The sequence below is a fragment of the Chiloscyllium plagiosum genome, chromosome 1 (assembly GCF_004010195.1).
Source record: "Chiloscyllium plagiosum isolate BGI_BamShark_2017 chromosome 1, ASM401019v2, whole genome shotgun sequence".
Lineage (NCBI taxonomy): Eukaryota > Metazoa > Chordata > Chondrichthyes > Orectolobiformes > Hemiscylliidae > Chiloscyllium > Chiloscyllium plagiosum.
This window is the reverse complement of record NC_057710.1, coordinates 68,804,917-68,825,216: the sequence shown is the minus strand read 5'-3', so window position 1 is coordinate 68,825,216 and position 20,300 is coordinate 68,804,917. Positions and strand designations below refer to the sequence as shown.

Here is a 20,300-nt window from a genome sequence, read left to right as displayed (position 1 = left end):
AAGATTCAGTATGTCATATGTCAGATACCAATACTGCAGACACATTTGAGCGAGTAATGGGCTAGGATTTGGTCTGTCCAGTAACCTTTGGCTGAACAGTGAGTTTAAGGCTTCCCTTCTTCCCACAAACAGTCTGTGCTTTTAAGATTTTCTGAAACGTTTGGTAATAACTCTTGTATGCATACCTTCGCACCTAAGAGACTTTAGCTTGAAAACCTTGGGTACTGTGTAGAGATAAGGCTGCACCTTTGCCTAATAATGTGGCTAGAAGTATATGGGCAGCATAAAATGAAGCCAGTTGCTCTGCTTAAATGTTTGTTTTATAATTTATAATGTATTTCATTTGTGTTAAATAAACTAATTAATTTAATTAATCCTCGAGGAGTGATTTAGTTCTTCGACTGAGGTCATTATAATAACAATAACAGCATTATTTTCCATGAAAATAGCTTTTCCCAGTTTGATATTCAATGAAGAACTTGCATTTATGTTAAGCCTTTAGCATCTTCATACAGAGCCATTTATATCCAGGAGAACAGTCAAAATTTTCACATAATTACATACAACAGAACTTAAAAGCTGAATGAGCAGATCATCTTTCCTTTGGTGTGAAGAATGTTGGTCACGATGCTTGGACAATTCTCTGTTCTTCAAATAGCGCTATGAGAACTTTGTCCACCTAAACAGATCAGCAGGGCCTTGGGTTTAATATGTCAACGAAAGACCCTATGTAATACAATGAAATCTTAATACAGTACTGAAGTAATGCCTAAATTAGTTATCAAAGGATTGAGCATTCAACTTTCCGGCTTTTCTCAAAAAGTTTCAAAAATATATTTTTTTGCAGGCTTGTTTCTGGGTTAAGCAATATCTTGGAAAAAAAAATTGGGGCGTACATAAACCACAGATGAAATTGAAAGAATGTGCAGTAGCATGGATGCAGACTCCCATGACTACTGCCCTCAGTAGACTATGCAGTTGTCTCATCAAAATTATGGATCAAATATCCAACCAAGAATAATTGTAGGTCTGACAGAGAGGCATACAGTGATACAGCATTCTGATCATAATAAATAGAAGCCAACACAAAAACTTGATTGTCCATTAACTACCAGCTCTATTGTTGCAAATCTGGCTTCTCCATTGAAGTACTGACGTTGATCTCAGCACCACGTGGGTAAACTCAGCTGTTCATTGTGAACTAGATGATTCTGCCTGCCTTCCTTCATCGAATATAAGTGACGTAAGTGTAGGAATTATGGGAAAATACCAGGCTATTGGGAACTAATTTCTGGAAACCCATGTGTAGCTGATGACCCATATTACCCATCAGTAAAGATTTTCACAAGCTTGCAGGATACCATTATACCATGGTTACATTCATTACTGAAACCACTCGGCAGAGCAGGAATAAAATGCACAAAATTGTGGCTTTTAGACTCATCTCCTGTGTATTATGTGTAGATATAAATAAACAAGCCACCGTGGCCAAGGAAATTAAGGTAGATTTGTAGAACCCTTGACAGTAGCTTTTAAATCGCTGATAGTTTGGCATTTTATATGGATCTTTTCACACGCATTTTAATAGATCCTATGTACTTTCCTGTCATTTGCTCACCTCTGATCATCTTTAAGAGGCTCTCCTTTTTTCCTGCATATAGATAACAGCACTTTCCTTTTAAGGGTCTGACAAAAGACTTGTTAATTTGGCTGAAATATGTCTGATCATACTTCATCAAAAGTTATTGACATCAAAATCCATCACCTTTTTAGGGGTAATGGCCTCAAGATATAGGAAAGATTACTTGTAGTTTGCAGATTTTTTTAAAAAGCGCATCAAGTTTTTAAAAGTGCATCAAAAGCCTTTCAGGCTTTATACTTGAAGCTGCATTTCACAGCTGGCATGATTTCATGGGTGCAACTGCAGGTGCACAAATGGAGCTTGATGGCTGTATTTAATCAGTCTATCTCTTGCACTGGGAACAAGTGCTCTGATATTCTAAATAGGCTGACTTCGTATTTGCACGAGCCTTGAGGTGCACCTTCCCATGACACAGCAAAACTGATGGCCCTTTTTAACTTGTAAATATGTCAATTTATTCAATGTGCACAACGTATAATGGACTAGCTACAGTGTCTTCATTAGAATATTTATGTACTTTTGTTTAACAAGTGTGGAGTTTAGTTAGAATGTTAGATCAGTCTTTATTGCATTAAGTGTTGGGACACACCTGATTGATTGAATAGCCGATCGCAATTCCTATGTTTAAGAAAGCAAGAATTTGCGTAAACGTTGTGTTTTCATGCCCACAGCTGAAAAGTGTTTCACTGCAATTTTAAGTACTTTCTTATTATCGCTGTTCTAAAGTTTTTAATAAGTGATCAATTTGTGTACAGTGACCAGATAATCAATTTTGCTAATAAAAAGATGTTGAGAGGTATTGATTAATGAGAGAATTTCTCTTTTTGCATGGAGTTGAGGAACCCATTATTTCCTTTCCAAGGGGAGGATGAGGCTTCCAACAGCGCTGCATTCCCTCAGTAATATATTGGAGTTCAGCCTAGATTATGCCCATAGTCCATTGGGGTGGAAAATAAATTCACAATAATTTGATCAGCAAGGGAGCTGCCACTGAGCCCTTTTTTTAAACTCTTTGTCATCATGTCTAACATTTGATATAAAATTTTAATGTCTTTAATAGCTCACTGTCAATCCATGTTTTCTAGGTTCCCTATGCTAAGTCTTTGTGTTCTCCTTTAAATGTTTCAATGTACATTCATTGAGCTCTGAGCATTCATTTCTCGACTTCTTAGGCAACACTATTCCATTTCTGCACCCAATTTTTGACAAATTACTGGGTGTTCTTCCTCAACTTTATGTAACTTAATGCTTTATTCAGATTTTTAATTTGCTCGGGTCACCAGATTGAAAGTATGTTTATTGGTGGAGGAAGTGTGATGTATTTTTGGAAATTCAAGAATACATGTGACATTATATTACGGATGTAAATTATGTCTGAAATAAATAGATTACAGTATTACAAGAAAGTTCAACATTTCATACCCATCCCTCATTGTCCTTGAGCAATGTTCCCTCTAATTTTCTTCCTGGCTCTGTGGGCATCTCAGGCCATGAAAAAGTCACTTCTGACACCAAAGGTCATTGACGTGATCGGTGTGCTGATACCGTCATCATGTGTGAAACACGAGAACAGCCCAGTGAAATTTGGCGTTGATTACCATCTTGAACAGCTGCAGTCCATATGATTTGATACACCCACTCTGCTGTTAGGTAGGGAGTTAGAACTTCTGTCCAGTGACGCTGAAGGAGCTGTAATACATATTTCCAAGTCAGGATAATGCATGATTGGTATTTTAGATAATTAGTTCCCACACACTTACTGACATTCTTCTAGGTAATAAGGGTTGCATGTTTTTCAAAATGTGGGTATTGCTAGCAGGGACAGCATTTATTGGTCATTCATTGTTGTCCTTGAGAAGGTGCATCATGTTTTATGAATATGTGATAAGCTACTTTCGACTACTATTGTCCATTTGGTTTGAGTGGTGCTTTGGCGTAAGAAGTCTTGGCATATTAATACGGTGCACCTGGTAGATGCCACATACTGAAGCCATGGTGCACCAGTAGTGGAGTGAATGAATGATTGAGTTGGATACTGAAGATGTTAGAGGAGAAAGTGAGGACTGCAGCTGCTGGAGATCAGAGCTGAAATTGTGTTGCTGGAAAAGCGCAGCAGGACAGGCAGCATCCAAGGAACAGGAGAATCGACCTTTCAGGCATAAGCCCTTCTTCAGGAATGAGGAAAGTGTGTCCAGCAGGCTAAGATAAAAGGTAGGGAGGAGGGACTTGGGGGAGGGGCGTTGGAAATGCGATAGGTCTTCCACCTATCGCATTTCCAACGCCCCTCCCCCAAGTCCCTCCTCCCTACCTTTTATCTTAGCCTGCTGGACACACTTTCCTCATTCCTGAAGAAGGGCTTATGCCTGAAACGTCGATTATCCTGTTCCTTGGATGCTGCCTGTCCTGCTGCGCTTTTCCAGCAACACATTTTCAGCACTGAAGATGTTAGTTCAACATGTTACTTTGTCTTATATAGTTTTGAAGCGGGTCGCAATCAGACAGGTGGAAAGTATTTTGTCAGATTCCTGATTTGCACCTTGTAGGTGGAGAAAAAAGTTTGGTGGGAATTAGGCAGTAAATTGCTTTATATAGCATACCCAGCCGCTGACTTGTATCTCTCAGCCAAGTGTTCATGTGGCTGGTACAATGAAGTATCTGCTTAGTTCTGACGTCCAGACTGTTGATGGTGGGTGAATTCAGTAGTGGCAATGTAATTGAATGGTAAGAAGAGATGGTTAGTGTCTGCATTGTTAATAATAGTCATTCCCTGGCACTTGTGTGGCTCAATTGGTAATCCCCACTGAGCAATTTGCTGTCCAGATTTTCTGATTTGATTTGAATTATTGTCATGTACTGAAATAGTGAAAAATATTGTTTTATATGTTATCCAGGCAAGTCATACTTGGCGTATATTAGAACAGAATGCAGAATATAGTGTTACAGATACACTGAAGGTGCAGAGGAAGATAATCTATGCGAGGTTGGTTAATAAGACTGATAACACTGGGGAAGAAGCTGTTCTTGATTCAGTTGGTATGTGAGGGTGGAAGAGAGTACAACCGAGGTGGGAGGGGTCTTTGATTATGTTAGCTATTTTCTTGAAGCACAGGAATGTAGACAGAGTAAATGGAAGAAAGGCTGGCTTTAGTGGTTAACTGAACTGTATTCACACATCTCTAATTTCTTGCAGTCTTGGGAAGAGCAGTTGCCATACCAAACTGTAATGCATCTGGATAGAATGCTTTCTGTGGCACATGTATAAAAATTAGTCAGGGTCATTGTGGACATACCAAACTTTCTTCGCCTTCTGTGGAATAGAAGTGTTGGTTTGGTTTTTTGACTCTAGCATTGATGTGGATGGACCAGGACCGATTGTTGGTGCTATTTACTCCTAGAAACTTGAAGCTGTCGACCATCTTCACCTTTGATACAGACAGGGGTGCGTCCTCCACTCCTCTTCCTGAAGTCGATAACCAGCTCTTCATTTTGCTGACATTGAGTGAGAGATTGTTGTCTTTACACAATGTCACTAAGCTTTCTATCTTTTTCCTGTACTCTGGCCATTGTTTGAGATCCGATTAGATGACATTACACTGTGGAAACAGGCCCTTTGGCCCAACAAGTCCACACAGACCCGCCGAAGCGCAACCCACCCATACCCCTACATTCACCCCTTACCTAACACTACGGGCAATTTAGCATGGCCAATTCACCTGACCTGCACATCTTTGAACTGTGGGAGGAAACCGAGCACCCGGAGAAAACCCACGCAGACACGGGGAGAACGTGCAAACTCCACACAGTCAGTCGCTTGAGGCGGGAATTGAACCCGGGTCTCTGGCGATGTGAGGCAACAGTGCTAACCACTGTGCCACCATGCCGCCCACAGTGGTTATGTCATCAGTTAACTTGTAAATGGAGTTGCGACGGAATTTAGCCACAGTTGTGAGTGTATAAGGAGTAGCAGCCTTGGAGGCCACCAGTGTTGAGGATTATTGTGGAGGAGGTGCTGTTGTCTATCCTTACTGATTGCAGTCTGTGGGTCAGGAAGTCAAGGATCCAGTTGCAGAGGGGAAAGCAGAATCCTAGGTATCGGAGTTTGTGAGCATGACTGCTTTAGTGACCTTAAGAATTTGACAATCCAACAAAATAGCCTGATTTTCTTTTGAAATGACATTTCTATAAACTCTCTCCTTATTTTGCTGCATCTACAGGTTCAAAATAATTGCTTTGCACTCCATTCTTTCATCTCAAGATCAAGCTGCAGCTTTCAAAGTCCCACCACAAGGGGTCAGAAAGGTAAGAATTGTTTTATCACATCCTTGATGCTGTATCACGTTTACAGAACTCCAGTTTCTTCAGTTTTCATTGCTGAAGTCACAGAATCAAATAATAACAGCATAAGGGTATACCAGCGATTGGTAATCAGTATAAATACACGGTTTGTAGTCATAGAATACTTAGATGTATTTGGTCCATCTCAAAGAGCTCCTTAGCAAGTTTGTTCTCTTGTTTTTGCCATCATCAAAAGCAACCTTTTTCCCCTCTCCAAAAAAATAGACAATTCATTTTGAAAGCTACAATTGTATCTTTCCACCACCACCCTCAGATTATAACTTGCTGCTTTTGTTCCCAGCCTCTGACCTGCTTTGTAGCCATCTTTTTTCATTAATGTAATTTACTCTTTGTGCCTTTTGCTTTCAGATTGTTCTGGCAACAAACATTGCGGAAACAGGCATCACAATACCTGATGTAGTTTTTGTCATTGATTCTGGAAAGACCAAGGAGAACAGGTTTGATCATAACCAAGTATTTTATAAACATTCACTTTATGCTTACGATAGGTTATAACAGACTTTCAGACTTTATAATTCAATGCAAGTTGTGAAATATGTTTAAAAGTTGTTTTACTGTCAGAATTTTTAATTTGTTATATTAAGGCTCAAGTATCTGTTTTGAAGTGCATAACATATTAAATTATCCACATAAAGAGTATTTTTTATACTTTGAAATAAATTTTAAAATAAATTTATATAAATATACATGTAATTTAATGTTTGTAGGTATCATGAAAGTAGCCAAATGAGCTCACTGGTGGAGACCTTCATCAGCAAAGCCAATGCTCTTCAGAGGCAGGGTCGAGCTGGCCGTATCAGAGAAGGGTTCTGTTTTCGTTTGTATACCCAAGAAAGGTGAGTACTCAAAGTCTATAACATTAATTATTTTTTCCCAAGTACAGTAAAGGGCTTTTCTATTGCAGTGTTAGTATCCCTACCTCTGGGCCAGGGGTCTCAGGTTCAAATCCTACCTGCTCCAGAGATGTCCTGGTTAGTTTGATTAGAAAATATCTCCAATTTCTGCAAAATAGCATATGTTGCATTGTATTGCTCCAGGGAAAATAGAGGCAAGTTGATAAGTGGAGCAGAGGAATGGATAATTTGTTGCAAAGGAAATAAGGCATTATATGACCAGGGGACAAGAGGAGGATAAGAAGCTGGAATTCAGTCAAAGATTGAATTAATTTGATTTTTAACCTTAATTTGGCAGTTGGGTGATCAGAACTTCAGAAGTGAAACGTTTTGCTTTGAGATAGGGATGGTCACACTTGACTATGCAAGATATATCATATTTGTACAATTCTTACATTACATATTACAAGCTATTTCATCTAGTTTTGCAAATTCCACTCTCTCAAACTGAATGCTAAATTCTACCGTGTTATGGTCACTGACCCAAGGGGATCTTTTACTACATAATTTACTAAACTTGCCTCATGATACATCATGAGATCCAAAATAGCCAGATCCCTAGTTGGAACCTTTAAGTATTGCTATAGGAATCTGCCAATTTAATTGTCCCCATGTACATTAAAGTCATTAAAGAATTCATGTACCACCATTATTGCATGCCCTCATTAGTTGGAGTCATAGAGTCCGACAGCATGGAGACAGTCTTTTGACCCAAACTGGTTCGTGCCAACCAAACAGGCAAAAGTGAGGACTGCAGATGCTGGAAAGCAGAGTTTAGATCAGAGTGGTGCTGGAAAAGCACAGCAGATCAGGCAGCATCCAAGGAGCAGGAAAATAGATGTTTCAGGCAAAAGCCCTTCATTAGGAACAGCGGCAGAAAGCCTTGAGGGTGGAGAGATACATTGGGGGTGGAGTGGGGTGGTGTGTGCTGGGGAGAAGGTAGCAAAGAGTATAATAGGTGAATGGGGGTGGGGATGGAGGTGATAGGTCGGAGGGGAGGGTGGGGCGGATAGGTGGGAAGGGAGATTGGCAGGTAGGACTGTGCTGAGCTGGAAGGTTGGAACTGAGGTAAGGTGGGGGGAGGGGAAATGAGGAAACTGGTGAAATCCACACTGATGCCCTGGGGTTGAAGTGTTCCAAGGCAGAAGATGTGCCAACCAAAATGTCCATCAATGCTAACCTAATTTTCGTGCTCTTGATCTATATCTTTCTAAACTTCTCCTATCCATGTATTTGTCCAAATGCCTTTCAAATGTTGTAAAATTACCCGCCTCAACCACTTCCGCCGGCAGCTCATTCCACATGCATACCACCCTCTGTGTAAAAAAAAAGAGTTGCCCCACATATTCCCTTTTATTCTTTCCCCTCTAACCTTCAACTGATGCCCTCTAGTCCTTGATTCCCCAACCCTGGGAAAAAGACTTGAGTGCATTCATCCTATCCAGGCCTCTTATGATCTTATGTAAGATCCCCCCTTAATCTCCTACGCTGTAAAGGAAAAAGTCCTAGTTTGTCCAGCCTCTCTATAACTCAGACCATTGAGTTCTGGCAATCCTTGTAAATTCCTTTTGCACTCTTTCCAGTTTAATAACATCCTTACTATAACAAGGTGATCAAAACTGAACACAATACTCCAAGTGCGGCCTCACTGATGTCCTGTACAATTGCATTTGACTTCCCAACTTCTACATAAAATGCCCTGACTGATGAAGGCCAGTGTGCCAGAAATCATTTTCACTATCCTGTCTACCTGTGTCTCCACTTTCAAAGAACCGTGCACCTGAACTCCAAGATCCCTGTGTTCCACTACACTCCTTAAGGTCCTACCATTCACCATGAAACTGCCTTGATTTGATTTTCCAAAATGCAAGACCAAAAAGATGTGCAGGGTCAGGTGAATTGGCCATACTAAATTGCCTGTAGTGTTAGGTAAGGGGTAAATGTAGGGGTATGGGTGGGTTTCGCTTCGGCCGGTCGGTGTGGACTTGTTGGGCCGAAGGGCCTGTTTCCACACTGTAATCTAATCTAATCTAATCTAAAACCTCCCATTTAGCTATGTTAAATTCCATTTGGCATTTCTCGGCCCACTTCTCCAGCTGATCAAGGGCCTGCTGGAATTTCTGATAATCTTCCTCACTGTCCATGATACCTCCTATTTCAGTGCCATCTGCAAACTTACTAGTCTTGTTTTGTACATTCTCATCCAAATCATAGATACAGATAACAAACAAATGGGCCGAGCAGTGACTCTGAGACACTCCAGTCTGACAGGCATCCTTCCACTGTTACTGTCTGCTTCCTACCATCAAGCCAAATGTGTATTCAATTTGCCAGCTTCCCTTGGATTCCATGCGATCTTACTTCCAGAACGGTCTACCATGTTTAGCCTTATCAAAGGCCTTACTGCAATCCATAAAGACTGCATCTACCGCCCTGCCCTCATTAACCTTCCTAGTCACTTCGTCAGAGAACTATAACAAATTTGTGAGGCATGATTGCCCACGCACAAAGCCATGCTGACTATTCCTAATCAAACCCTGTCTTTCTAAATGCTTGTACAGTGTTGCCTTGGAATCCGACTTTAATTCGTTCCAGGAGGCTGTTCGGATTGCGAAAAGTTTGGATTCCGAAACTCTCTTCCCCATAAGAAATAATGGAAAGTGCATTAATCAGTTTCTGGACCCACGCATACCGCTCTCATGCTTAACGATAAGTTCTTTCTTCAACTCAATTGAGGTTCTCACTGACTTCCTCTTACTTTTATTTGCTTCACTGCTCTTCTTGAGTGCCATGGTGAATGCACAAGGGTGATAATTAAAAAACCCCAGCACAAATCAAGGTGAAAACACGAGGTAAACTAGTGATGGACACACAAGAGATGCTTTCACGACTATTTCCCGGGACGAACTGAACAAACAGTGTGCGGCCTGAACGGTACGTGGTGTTCAGATTCTGAAAGTGTTCAGATTTTAGGGCAAAATTTTCTCGAAATAATTGTTCGAATTCCAATTTGTTCAAACAATAGGGCGTTCGTATTCCAGGGTCACCACTGTATATCTTATCTCTCAGAATCTTGTGGGCAGCACGGTGGCACAGTGGTTAGCACTGCTGCCTCACAGCGCCAGAGACCCGGGTTCAATTCCCGCCTCAGGCGACGGACTGTGTGGAGTTTGCACGTTCTCCCCATGTCTGCGTGGGTTTCCTCCGGGTGCTCCAGTTTCCTCCCACAGTCCAAAGATGTGCAGGTCAGGTGAATTGGCCATGCTAAATTGCCCGTAGTGTTAGGTAAGGGGTAAATGTAGGGGTAATGGTTGGTTTGCGCTTCGGCGGGTCTGTGTGGACTTGTTGGGCCGAAGGGCCTGTTTCCAAACTGTAATGTAATGTAATCTAATCTTCTCAAGTATCATCTCTCCATCAGATATCGGGCTTACTGGTTTATAGTTCTCAGTCTTTTCTTTGCTGCCTTTCTTTAATAAGGACACAACGTTGGCTACCCTCCAGTCTTCCGGGACCTCACAGGTGGCTTGCGATGGTGCAAAAATATCAGGGCCACTGCAATTTCTTCTCACGCCTCTTGCAGTGTTCTTGGATATATCTGGTCAGGATCATGAGATTTATTCACCTTCATATATTCTAATGCATCCAACACCACCCCCCAATGTGATATTTCTTCTACCTCTTTTATTCTCTGTCCGACCACTGTGCCATTACTGTTAAGGAGCCTATAAACTCATACTTCCAGTGTTTTCTTGGCCTTTTTATTCTTTATCTCTACCCATATGAATTCTACATCTTCTTATTCAAGATCATTTGATTGATCATATCTCAGTATATGTGACAACAATAAATCAGTGACAAGTGTTGTTTTGCATGCTGTACAGGCAGATTGTACCATACATAGTGCATCAGGACAGCAGAATCAAGGGTTACAGCTACAGAAAAGGTACACAAAGCGAGTTTAGAATTAAGAATAGTCTATTTGTAGGGAAGAGTCTATTTGTATATGAAACTTTTACATCTGCTCGATGGAAGAAGGTGGAGGAGAGAAGAACCAGGGTGGGAGGGGCTTTGATTCTGTTAGTTGCTTAGTTCTGTTAGTGGGTAGTATAGAATGGAATCAATGGATGGAAGGCTGGTTTGCATGATAGACTGGGTTGTGTTCACAACTCTGGTTTCTTGCAGTCTTGGGAAGAGGAATAGTTATACCATGCTGTGATACATCCAGATAGAATGCTTTCTATGGTGCATCTATTAAAAATTGGTAAGAGTCCTTGTGGACAAGCCATATTTACTTAATCTTAGAGGAAGAAGAGACATTGCTCTGCTGTCCTGACCATCGTGTCGAATTGCGTCGACCATGACCGATTGTTGGTGGTCATCACTCCCAGGAACTTGACGCTTCCGACCATCTCCACATCAGCACCTTTTAATGCAGACAGGGACATACCCTACACTCTGCTTCTGAAGTCAATGACCAGCTATTCATTTTGCTGACATTGATGGAGAGATTGTTGCCTTTGCACCATACTGCTAAGTACTCAGTCTCTTTTCTGTATTCTGTCTCGTCATTGTTTGAGATCCAGCCAGTGGTGTCATCAGCAAACTTGTAATTGGGGCAGATTTGGCCACAGCTGTGGGTATATAAAGAGTATAGTAGGGGACTGAGTACACGGCCTTGAGGGAACCAGTATTGGAGATTGTGGTGGAGGAAATGTTGTTGCCTATTCTTATTGATTGTGGTCTGTGGAAGTTGAGGATCCAGTTACAGAAGGGGAGCCAAGAACTCAGTCTCAGAGTTTAGAGATCAGTTTGTTTGGAATTATGGTGTTGAAGGCGGAACTGTAGTCAATAAATAGGAGCCTAACGTAGATTCTTGATATTGTATCATACTGTAGCAACAATGCTGCCTCACCACCCTTTCCTTCTTGCCTATTTTTTTGAAAATTCACCTACTCCTGAATATTTAGTTCCCAGCTTTGATCTCCTTGCAACCATGTCTCTGAAGTCTCTATAAGATCATAGCTGTTAACCTGTATTTGCAAGCAGTGTTCCCCTCCTGTGTGGGCCTCTGAGACCTGTGTTCAGCAGTGACTTCTGGAACCAAAAGTCAATTTTGTGATCAGTGTGCTGTGCTGGTCACTGTGCATGGAACCTTGGAGTGGCTCCATCCATGCGTGGCTCTTGTGAAACTAAAATTGAATGTCACTGAGCAGGTGCTCAGTGCTTGATTGCATTATTGATGAAACCATCTATCACTTTAAAGATGGTTGAGAGTAGACCGTTGGGACAGTATTTTGTTGGGTTGGATTTGTCCTGCTTTTTGTTTAAGAGAGCACACCTGGGCAGTTTTCTTGTAGATGCCAGTATTGTAGTTGTACTGGAACAGCTTTTCTTGGAAAGCAGTAAATTCTGGAGCACAAGTTTGCAGTGACATGGTGGTTAGCACTACTGCCTCGCAGCACCAGAGACCTGGTTTTGATTCTACTCCTTGGGTGAATATGGAGTTCCCACATTCTCCTGTGTCTGCATGGGTTTCCTCCAGGTACTCTGGTTTCTTCCCACAGTCTAAAGATGTGCAGGTTAGGTGGATTGATCATGCTAAATTGACCTTCATGTCAAGGGATGAGCAGACTCTGTGGATTAGCCATGGGAAAGACAGGGTTACAGGGATAAGGTTGAGAGGTGGGTCTCAGTGGGGTACTCTTCAGAGGGATGGTGTAGGCTCAATTGGCCGAATGACCTGCTTCCATACCCTGGGGGCTCGATGATTCTCTGAAGTCTTCAGGACTACCTTCAGTGTGTTGTCAGGACCCATGGCCTTTCAGTGTCACTATCTAACTCCTCATATCATGTGGAATGAATTGAAACTGGCATCTGTGATGCTGGGGACTTCTAGAGGAGGGCAGTGGATCATTTGCTCAGCACTTCTTATTGAAGATTGTTGTGAATACTTCACATTTGAAGAAAGCCTCCATCATCCCGGTGTTAAATGGGGCAGCTGTTAAACCATAACCAATACCATCCAGAAGGACAAGGATAGCAGATGTCCAGGAATATCACCAAGTTCCTCTCAAAGCAGCATGCCATCTTGACTTGGAAAAATTTCATTATTCCTTCTGTGTTGCTGAGTCAAGATCTTGAAACTCTCTCTCTAATAGCATTTTGGATCTAGCCACAGCAAATAGCCTGCGGCAGTTCAAGAAGGCAACCCACTAACACCTTAAGGGTAACTTGGGACGGGAAGGCCATCAAAGCTTACATCCCAAGAATTACATTTTAAAAATGGGATTACTAATCACAAGAAAAATGCAAAGGCGACTCCTACAAGTACTGTCATGGACAAATACACCTGCCAAAGCTTGTTTTATGAGGACGATGTCAAATGCATTTCCCTCTGTTTGGTTCCCACATTGCCTGCTGCATTCTCTGAAGAGAAAATGAGGTCTGCAGATGCTGGAGATCAGAGATGGAAATGTGTTGCTGGAAAAGCGCAGCAGGTCAGGCAGCATCTAGGGAACAGGAGAATCGACGTTTCAGGCATTAGCCCTTCTTCAGGAATGAAGAAGGGCTAATGCCCGAAACGTCGATTCTCCTATTCCCTAGATGCTGCCTGACCTGCTGCGCTTTTCCAGCAACACATTTCCATCATCTGCTGCATTCTCTGTCAAGCAGTTATTTCCTTCAGGGTTTGATCAGTTCAATCAATGCCAGGCTACTTGATGGACAATGCAGTCACTCATCAAGAGCCTTTGCCACCCTTCAATTGATGTTTAAAATGGAGAACTAATTCATTAGCAGATTGCAGACTTTACAGTATTAGGGCAGGACTGTTGGGTGAGGGACACAGCAGTTACTGCTGCAGATCTTGGGCTGAGATGCAACAGTGGAAAAGCTGGAAATCACAGTTGAAGCGGTTGTTCCAAAATGGTGCCAGTCAGGTCAGGTACTGTGATGTGCTGCTATGAACAAAATTATTAAAGATTTACACCCTAAGTAACTTAAAGGAGAACAATGCTAAACAGAGAAATTACAGAGCAGATTTTAGAGATTTTTCCATGAAAGAAGAATACAAACAGAAAATACTCAGCAAGTCTACCAACATCGGTGAAAAGATTAAACAGTTACCATTTCAGGTTGTGACCTTTGATTAGAGCTGGACTTATTCATTCAGCAATAATTTTTAATTTATTGATGTTAATTAAACAGTTTGCTTGTAAAGAAAATGTTTTGCCTTTATTGCCACTCTGGTTGAAATAACTTTGCTCGTCATGTGTTGAAAATATTTTCAATTATAAGAATTAACCTCCATTTCATTTATGCACATCTATCTATTAATTAAGTTGATTTAATTGTATGTTGGGTTTATTTTAAAAAAATTATGTTGTGCTTTGTTTCTTCAGGTATGATAGTTTCATAGATTATTCAGTCCCAGAAATCCTGCGAGTTCCACTGGAAGAACTTTGTCTTCATATCATGGTAACATGTTCTTATACACATCTCAAATACTTAATGACTGACATATTGGCTGTACAGCAAAACATTTTATCACTTAGTCTGTTATATATTTAAATGTAAAGAATGACATTTAAACCTCATTTTATTTCAAACAGTTGTGTAAAGCTAGTGTATTATTCATCTACCATATGTGTGTTTGTTTTCTGTCAAACATTATTGATGTAAATTAAAATACATTTATGTTTAAATCATCTTTAAAAATGCCAAGCTTAAAGGAGCAATGGTTGCTGGGGTGACATGTCAGGATGACCGCAAGTATATCGATCTTTCCTGAACTTATTGATTTGAGGCAGCGTAAGATGTTGGGCAGCTAGTTAAGTCAGTTGCTTTATAATGCATACAGTAATGGTTTTAGCTGCAGGTTTTAGTTAGCTGGTCGGCTGGTTTGCAGTGAAGAGTGATGGTAACAGCGCATTTTAAATACCTGTGTTGGCTGAAGTAACCATGATGGCCCCACCTTCTCAACCTTCCTCCATTCCTGCGGAATGATGACCCATCAAAATCAGAATGGTGTGATCTAGAAGAGAGTTTTCAGTTGTGATCGCATTTAATATCATGTTGCTATTTATGTCCTGCTGGATGTTTGAAGTCAAGTGTTTGGGAAGTGCTGTAGAAAAAGCTGAGGCATGTTTCTGCAATGCATTTTTAAAATTGTAATCACTGCAGCTATGGTAGATCTGGAATTGAAGGAGTGAATTTTTCATGTGTTTGGATATTCATCAAACAGATGATTTTATCTTTGGGTGATATCAAACTTTTTTTTATTAGTTCAAGACATGTGAGCTTTGCTGGTAAGGCCAGCATTTGCTTCCCATCCCTAACTGCTCTTGAAAAGTGATGAGCAACTTTTTGAACAACTCAAGTCCATCTGGTGTTGGCACAAGTACAGTACTGTTACAAAAGGATTTCTAGGATATTGACCTAGAATCAGTGAAGAAGCTGTGCTGTAGTTACAAGTCTCCTTATTCAACTAAGGACCTAAATACATTCGAAGTGAAAGAGAAAGGTTTACTGTATTATATATCTCAAATGAGTGGTTCGCCAACTGCATTCCTGCTAATTTCTCCAGTTGCTGATTGAGCCTCCGAGGTTCATGCATTGCAGTGACTGAAAAACTGCAAGAGAATGCATTGGCACAAATTGGCAGGTGCAAGCCCTTGAAGCGACTGTGCAGTTTAACATTGTTTGATGGTGAGGATTAGCTAGACAGGTGGAGTTCGTTTCTGCTTGAGTTTAGAAGAGAGATGTGATTTGATTGATGCTTACAAGATCCTGAATGGTCGTGAGAAGATGGACGCAGATAAGATATTTCCTGTTATGAGTGACTCCAGACTAGGACACATGGTTTTAAAATTAGTAGTTACATTTTCAGACAGACATGAGAAGATAATCTTTATTTCAGAAGGGCTCAGAAGACATTGGAAGCAGGTTCATTTAATATTTTTAAGAGAGGTGGATAGGTGTTTTTCCATAAGAGAATCAAAGTTTATCAAAGCAAGTGAGGTGTGGAATTTCATCGAATCCCTACATTGCGGGAAGCGGCTATTTGGCCCATTTGAGTCTGCACAAATCCTCCGAAAACTTTCCGACCTAACCTGCACATTTTTGGACTGTGGGTGGAAATTGGAGCATCTGACAGAAATGCATTCAGACACAGGGAGAATATGCAAACTACACAGTCACCCAAGAGTGATATTTAACCTGGCGCCTTGGCAGTGCTAACACTGTGCCACCATGTCGCCCAAATTTGAAACACAAACTGATCAGTCATTATCCTCTTGAATGGTGCAGCATGCTTAAGAGGCTAAATGGCCTAGTTCTACTCCTACTTCATACCTTTGAAAGTCCGAATAGGGAGCAGAGTGCTGGTATACCCATACATCTGCTACACTTGACCTTCTAGGTGATGACATCTGGAGCTTTGAAAGATGCTTTTGAAGGATCTTTGGTGAACTGCTGCAGTGTATCTTTTATATAAGAGCATAAGAAATGGGAGTGGGGATATACCAATCAGCCCCTCAACCATTCCCTACAACTCGACAAGACCACTGGCCTCAACTGGTCTCTGGTCTTTTGTGCTGTCTCAGCATAGCAATCAATTTTCCTATATTTCAAAATTACCTACCCCCTCTTTAAATAGTTGCAGTGAACTTGACTCTATAGCTCTTTGGTGTAGAAGGTATCAGACTTTAACTACTCTATGGAGGAAGAAATTTCTTCAGTTCTTAGTTTTAAATGAGTGTCCTCTTATTCTGTCACAATGTCTCCTAATCTGAGAGAAAAGCATGCTTAATCTCCCAAATACCAAGAAATCCTTTGGTAGAGTTAGCATGTGCTAAGCAACTTTCCTAAGAATTGAAGTAATTTTAAGTAATTGAACTGTCAGGATATGTTTGGTGGAAAAGAAGTGAAGCTAAGAGTTTGCAGTTTTCTTTAAAAATGGGTAGTGTAAAACTGGAAGGAATCTAAGTCAGGAGTATTATAATAATCTACTGTTTCAGCAGATAAGTTGAAATGTTAATTAGTTCAACCCCGTCAAAATATTGAAAAAGATGACACTCCCATCCCCACCCTCCTTTGAAAATGAGCTAGGCTGGATCTTGCTAGAAGTGCAGCATTGGGTGTTCTTAGAATTCTAAAAATGTTAGTAAGTTGTTCCAGGGTGGACTGATCTAAATACGAAGCTGTTATTTCTATTCAATCCATACAGAGTGCCGCCCAAGCTGGCCTCTCTCACCTTTCATGCTCTACGTACTTTATCTCATTCAAAACTATCTACTTCTTTGCCCAAGTCCCACTTGTCATGGTCATGATTGTTTATTAGACTAACGAGGAGAAAGTGAGGTCTGCAGATGCTGGAGATCAAAGTTGAAACTTTATTGCTGGAACAGCACAGCAGGTCAGGCAGCATCCAGGGAACAGGAGATTCGACGTTTCGGGCACAGGCCCTTCTTCAGGAAGAAGGGCCTGTGCCCGAAACGTCGAATCTCCTGTTCCCTGGATGCTGCCTGACCTGCTGTGCTGTTCCAGCAATAAAGTTTCAACTTTATTAGACTAACACTTATCAAGGATTGAGTAATTTTATTCGAAACAGTAAAACATGTTTCAAATTATGAAGTGAATGTTACAGCAAATCAACTTATTTCTGTATGTGCAGCCTTATAACCCCAGCAGACTAATGCCAGGCAGTGACAACATTGTATACACAGCGCACATGGAGTTTGAAACTCCAGTGAACTCTTTTAAAGACAAGGTATACATACAACATCACCTTTTTTCTAAATGAAAGTTTAGCTATTTACAATAATAAGAGTTTTTGAGTCTTCATAATGTCTAGATAATTTGCAGAAATGTCCAGATCCCACAATGGTTACTTTCTGTGAAGGTGCCAGTGATTTCCTCAGACATTGGTGATCTTGTTAGTCACCCCTGTTGTGTTGTCATTTTTTTTTCCCAGTTGATTACAGTTGTTTTTGGAGAATATGCTTATCTTGACATAGTGCAGCCAAGTTTTGTTGGTTATCCACTAATTGACTGTGTTGAGTATTTTAAATCTTCTCAGCATTTACTGTTTTGTTTCTTGAGAACTTCTAGCTCATTTTAAAGCTTGTGATTTTACATCCTGATTTTCCTAATTCTGTCTAGGTTTTAGCCTTCATAACCTGTTCTAATAACTGTCTAGCCTCTCTAATCACTTTTGTTTTCTTTGAGATCTCAACCTCTTTGACTTGCTACTTCAGTGACTGTTTGGCTTCCTCCAAGTCTTGCTTTGAGTTATTTTACTACCACATTTTTGCTGGCATTTATTTGTGAAATGACTGTCTAACGAGTGGTTTGCATCCTATATCCCTGTGTGTGGTGTGGTGTGATGTGCTGTGTTGTGCATCTCTGCCTGGTCTTGTAGGTCTATCATTTTTCTCCAGCATAACTTTGAACTAAAGCCAATGTTTGTTTGGTTACTGTCTGAGCTTGATGGTGTCTTTTAACAGTGGTCACTCTTAGTGGGAGGGTGCATATAAAATAGCATTGGTCATTGACACCTGTTCTCATTGTCTACACAGCTTAAACATTTCCAATTTTTATAGTAAAATTCTTGCTGTATTGTTTAAATTTGTTTCATAGCCATACCATTTCATTAACTTCCTCCAATTCTACAAGCACCCTCTGTGCTAAGCTTTTCTTTCCTCTAACTTCAAACTGTTGAAGATCAAACCTTCCCCATGCCCCATCATTCATCATTCCAGCCAATAAAACTAGATAAGATCATTTTTTGTCAGCATTTAATTCTGCTCACAACTTTCTTACAGATTATGATCTTAAGATTGTCTGCTTTTCTTTTTAGAAATGCAATCATGGATCCCCAGAAGATTTTCTTGCCAGAGCTTTAGATCCACCACAGCTCCAGGTCATTAGTAATGCTATGAATTTGCTGAGGAAAATTGGAGCCTGTGAAATCAACGAAGCTAAACTCACACCATTAGGTCAGCATCTTGCTGCCCTTCCAGTAAATGTGAGAATTGGGAAAATGTTGATATTTGGTGCAATTTTTGGCTGTTTGGAAACTGTGGTAAGTATGTTAAATGAATACATTGAGTTTAAACAAAACAATATCATATTTTTTTAAAAGTTCAAAATCTAAATGTATATTAAGACAAAAATAGCCAAGTCTTTTGTTCAGTTTTTACATTCAATTTGATCATGTAGTCAATTTTTAAAGTATGTATTGGCAGTGATCAACCTCACCCATTACTGTCTTGATGCTATTAGGTTAGTTATCTGTGATCTAGACTACTATGGGTCACAACTTCCTTCATTTAAAAATTGTCAGGAGTGAATTTGCCGGTTCAATGTCTGATATTAAAACCATGCCTTAGAAATTTATGACCCACCTTGGCCATCATCTCATGTCAAATTAGATTGTTGGTGACTTTGGCCTTGTCTTATGTATGACCCAGTATCATCATCATCACGAATCAAATGCATATTTTTACTTAATAAATATATCATCATCTGTACCAAGTTTAGCCCATTCATATTTGAAGTACTCGCCTATTATTAATCCAATGTTGTGCACAGTGACTACTGTTCTAAACCCTCTATAAACTTCAACACATCTGTTGATTTTTTAATGCTGCGCCAGATTACGTTCCCCTCTCACCCTTGTTTCCATCGACCAATATTATTTCTGATTCACTGAAGTATCAGATTTAAAATTCTTATCGCTGTGTCAATGGCCTTATCCATCCTGATTTCAGTCACGACCTCAGGGCCCTAAATGTCCTCTTTCCATTCACCAAAATTTTCCCTGTCGCATGATCAGTGTCTAGCCTTCAGCCTTCTTATTATTCTCTGTTTAAAAACTTCCATCTTTCTTCTTTGAGGGCCCCGTAAGATCAATAGCTTTGGCAGTTTTCATCACTTCTTCCAAACTATTTTGGCTTGGCATCTGTTTATAAGTAGGCCTCTGCGAGCAATCTTGCTATATTTGAATAATATAGCTATTTACTAAAAACCAACTGACTCCCACAGCTACCTAGACTACACCTCCTCCCACCCTGCCCCCTGTAAAAACACCATCCCATATTCCCAATTCCTTGGTCTCTGCCCTGCTCCCAGGCGGACCAGTTCCAATACCGAACAACCCAGATGGCCTCCTTCTTCAAAGACCGCAAGTTCCCTCCAGACGTGATCGACAATGCTCTCCACAGCATCTCCTCCACTTCCCGCTCCTCTGCCCTTGAGCCCCGCCCCTCCAATCGCCATCAGGACAGAACCCCACAGGTCCTCACCTACCACCCCACCAACCTCCATATACATCGTATCATCCATCGTCATTTCCGCCACCTCCAAACGGACCCCACCACCAGGGATATATTTTCCTCCCCTCCCCTATC

At 40.7% G+C, this 20,300-nt stretch overlaps 1 protein-coding gene across 1 annotated transcript in view; it reads left to right on the top strand.

The window, feature by feature from the left end:
• dhx29 (DEAH (Asp-Glu-Ala-His) box polypeptide 29) overlaps positions 1-20,300 on the top strand; it is a 123,184-nt gene that overhangs the window by 71,136 nt on the left and 31,748 nt on the right. The window contains exons 17-21 of the mRNA XM_043688629.1: positions 5,857-5,941; positions 6,347-6,435; positions 6,706-6,834; positions 14,292-14,367; positions 18,749-18,973. Of these exons, the coding sequence (XP_043544564.1) occupies positions 5,857-5,941; positions 6,347-6,435; positions 6,706-6,834; positions 14,292-14,367; positions 18,749-18,973 (604 nt within the window). The remainder of the gene's footprint in view (positions 1-5,856; positions 5,942-6,346; positions 6,436-6,705; positions 6,835-14,291; positions 14,368-18,748; positions 18,974-20,300) is intronic.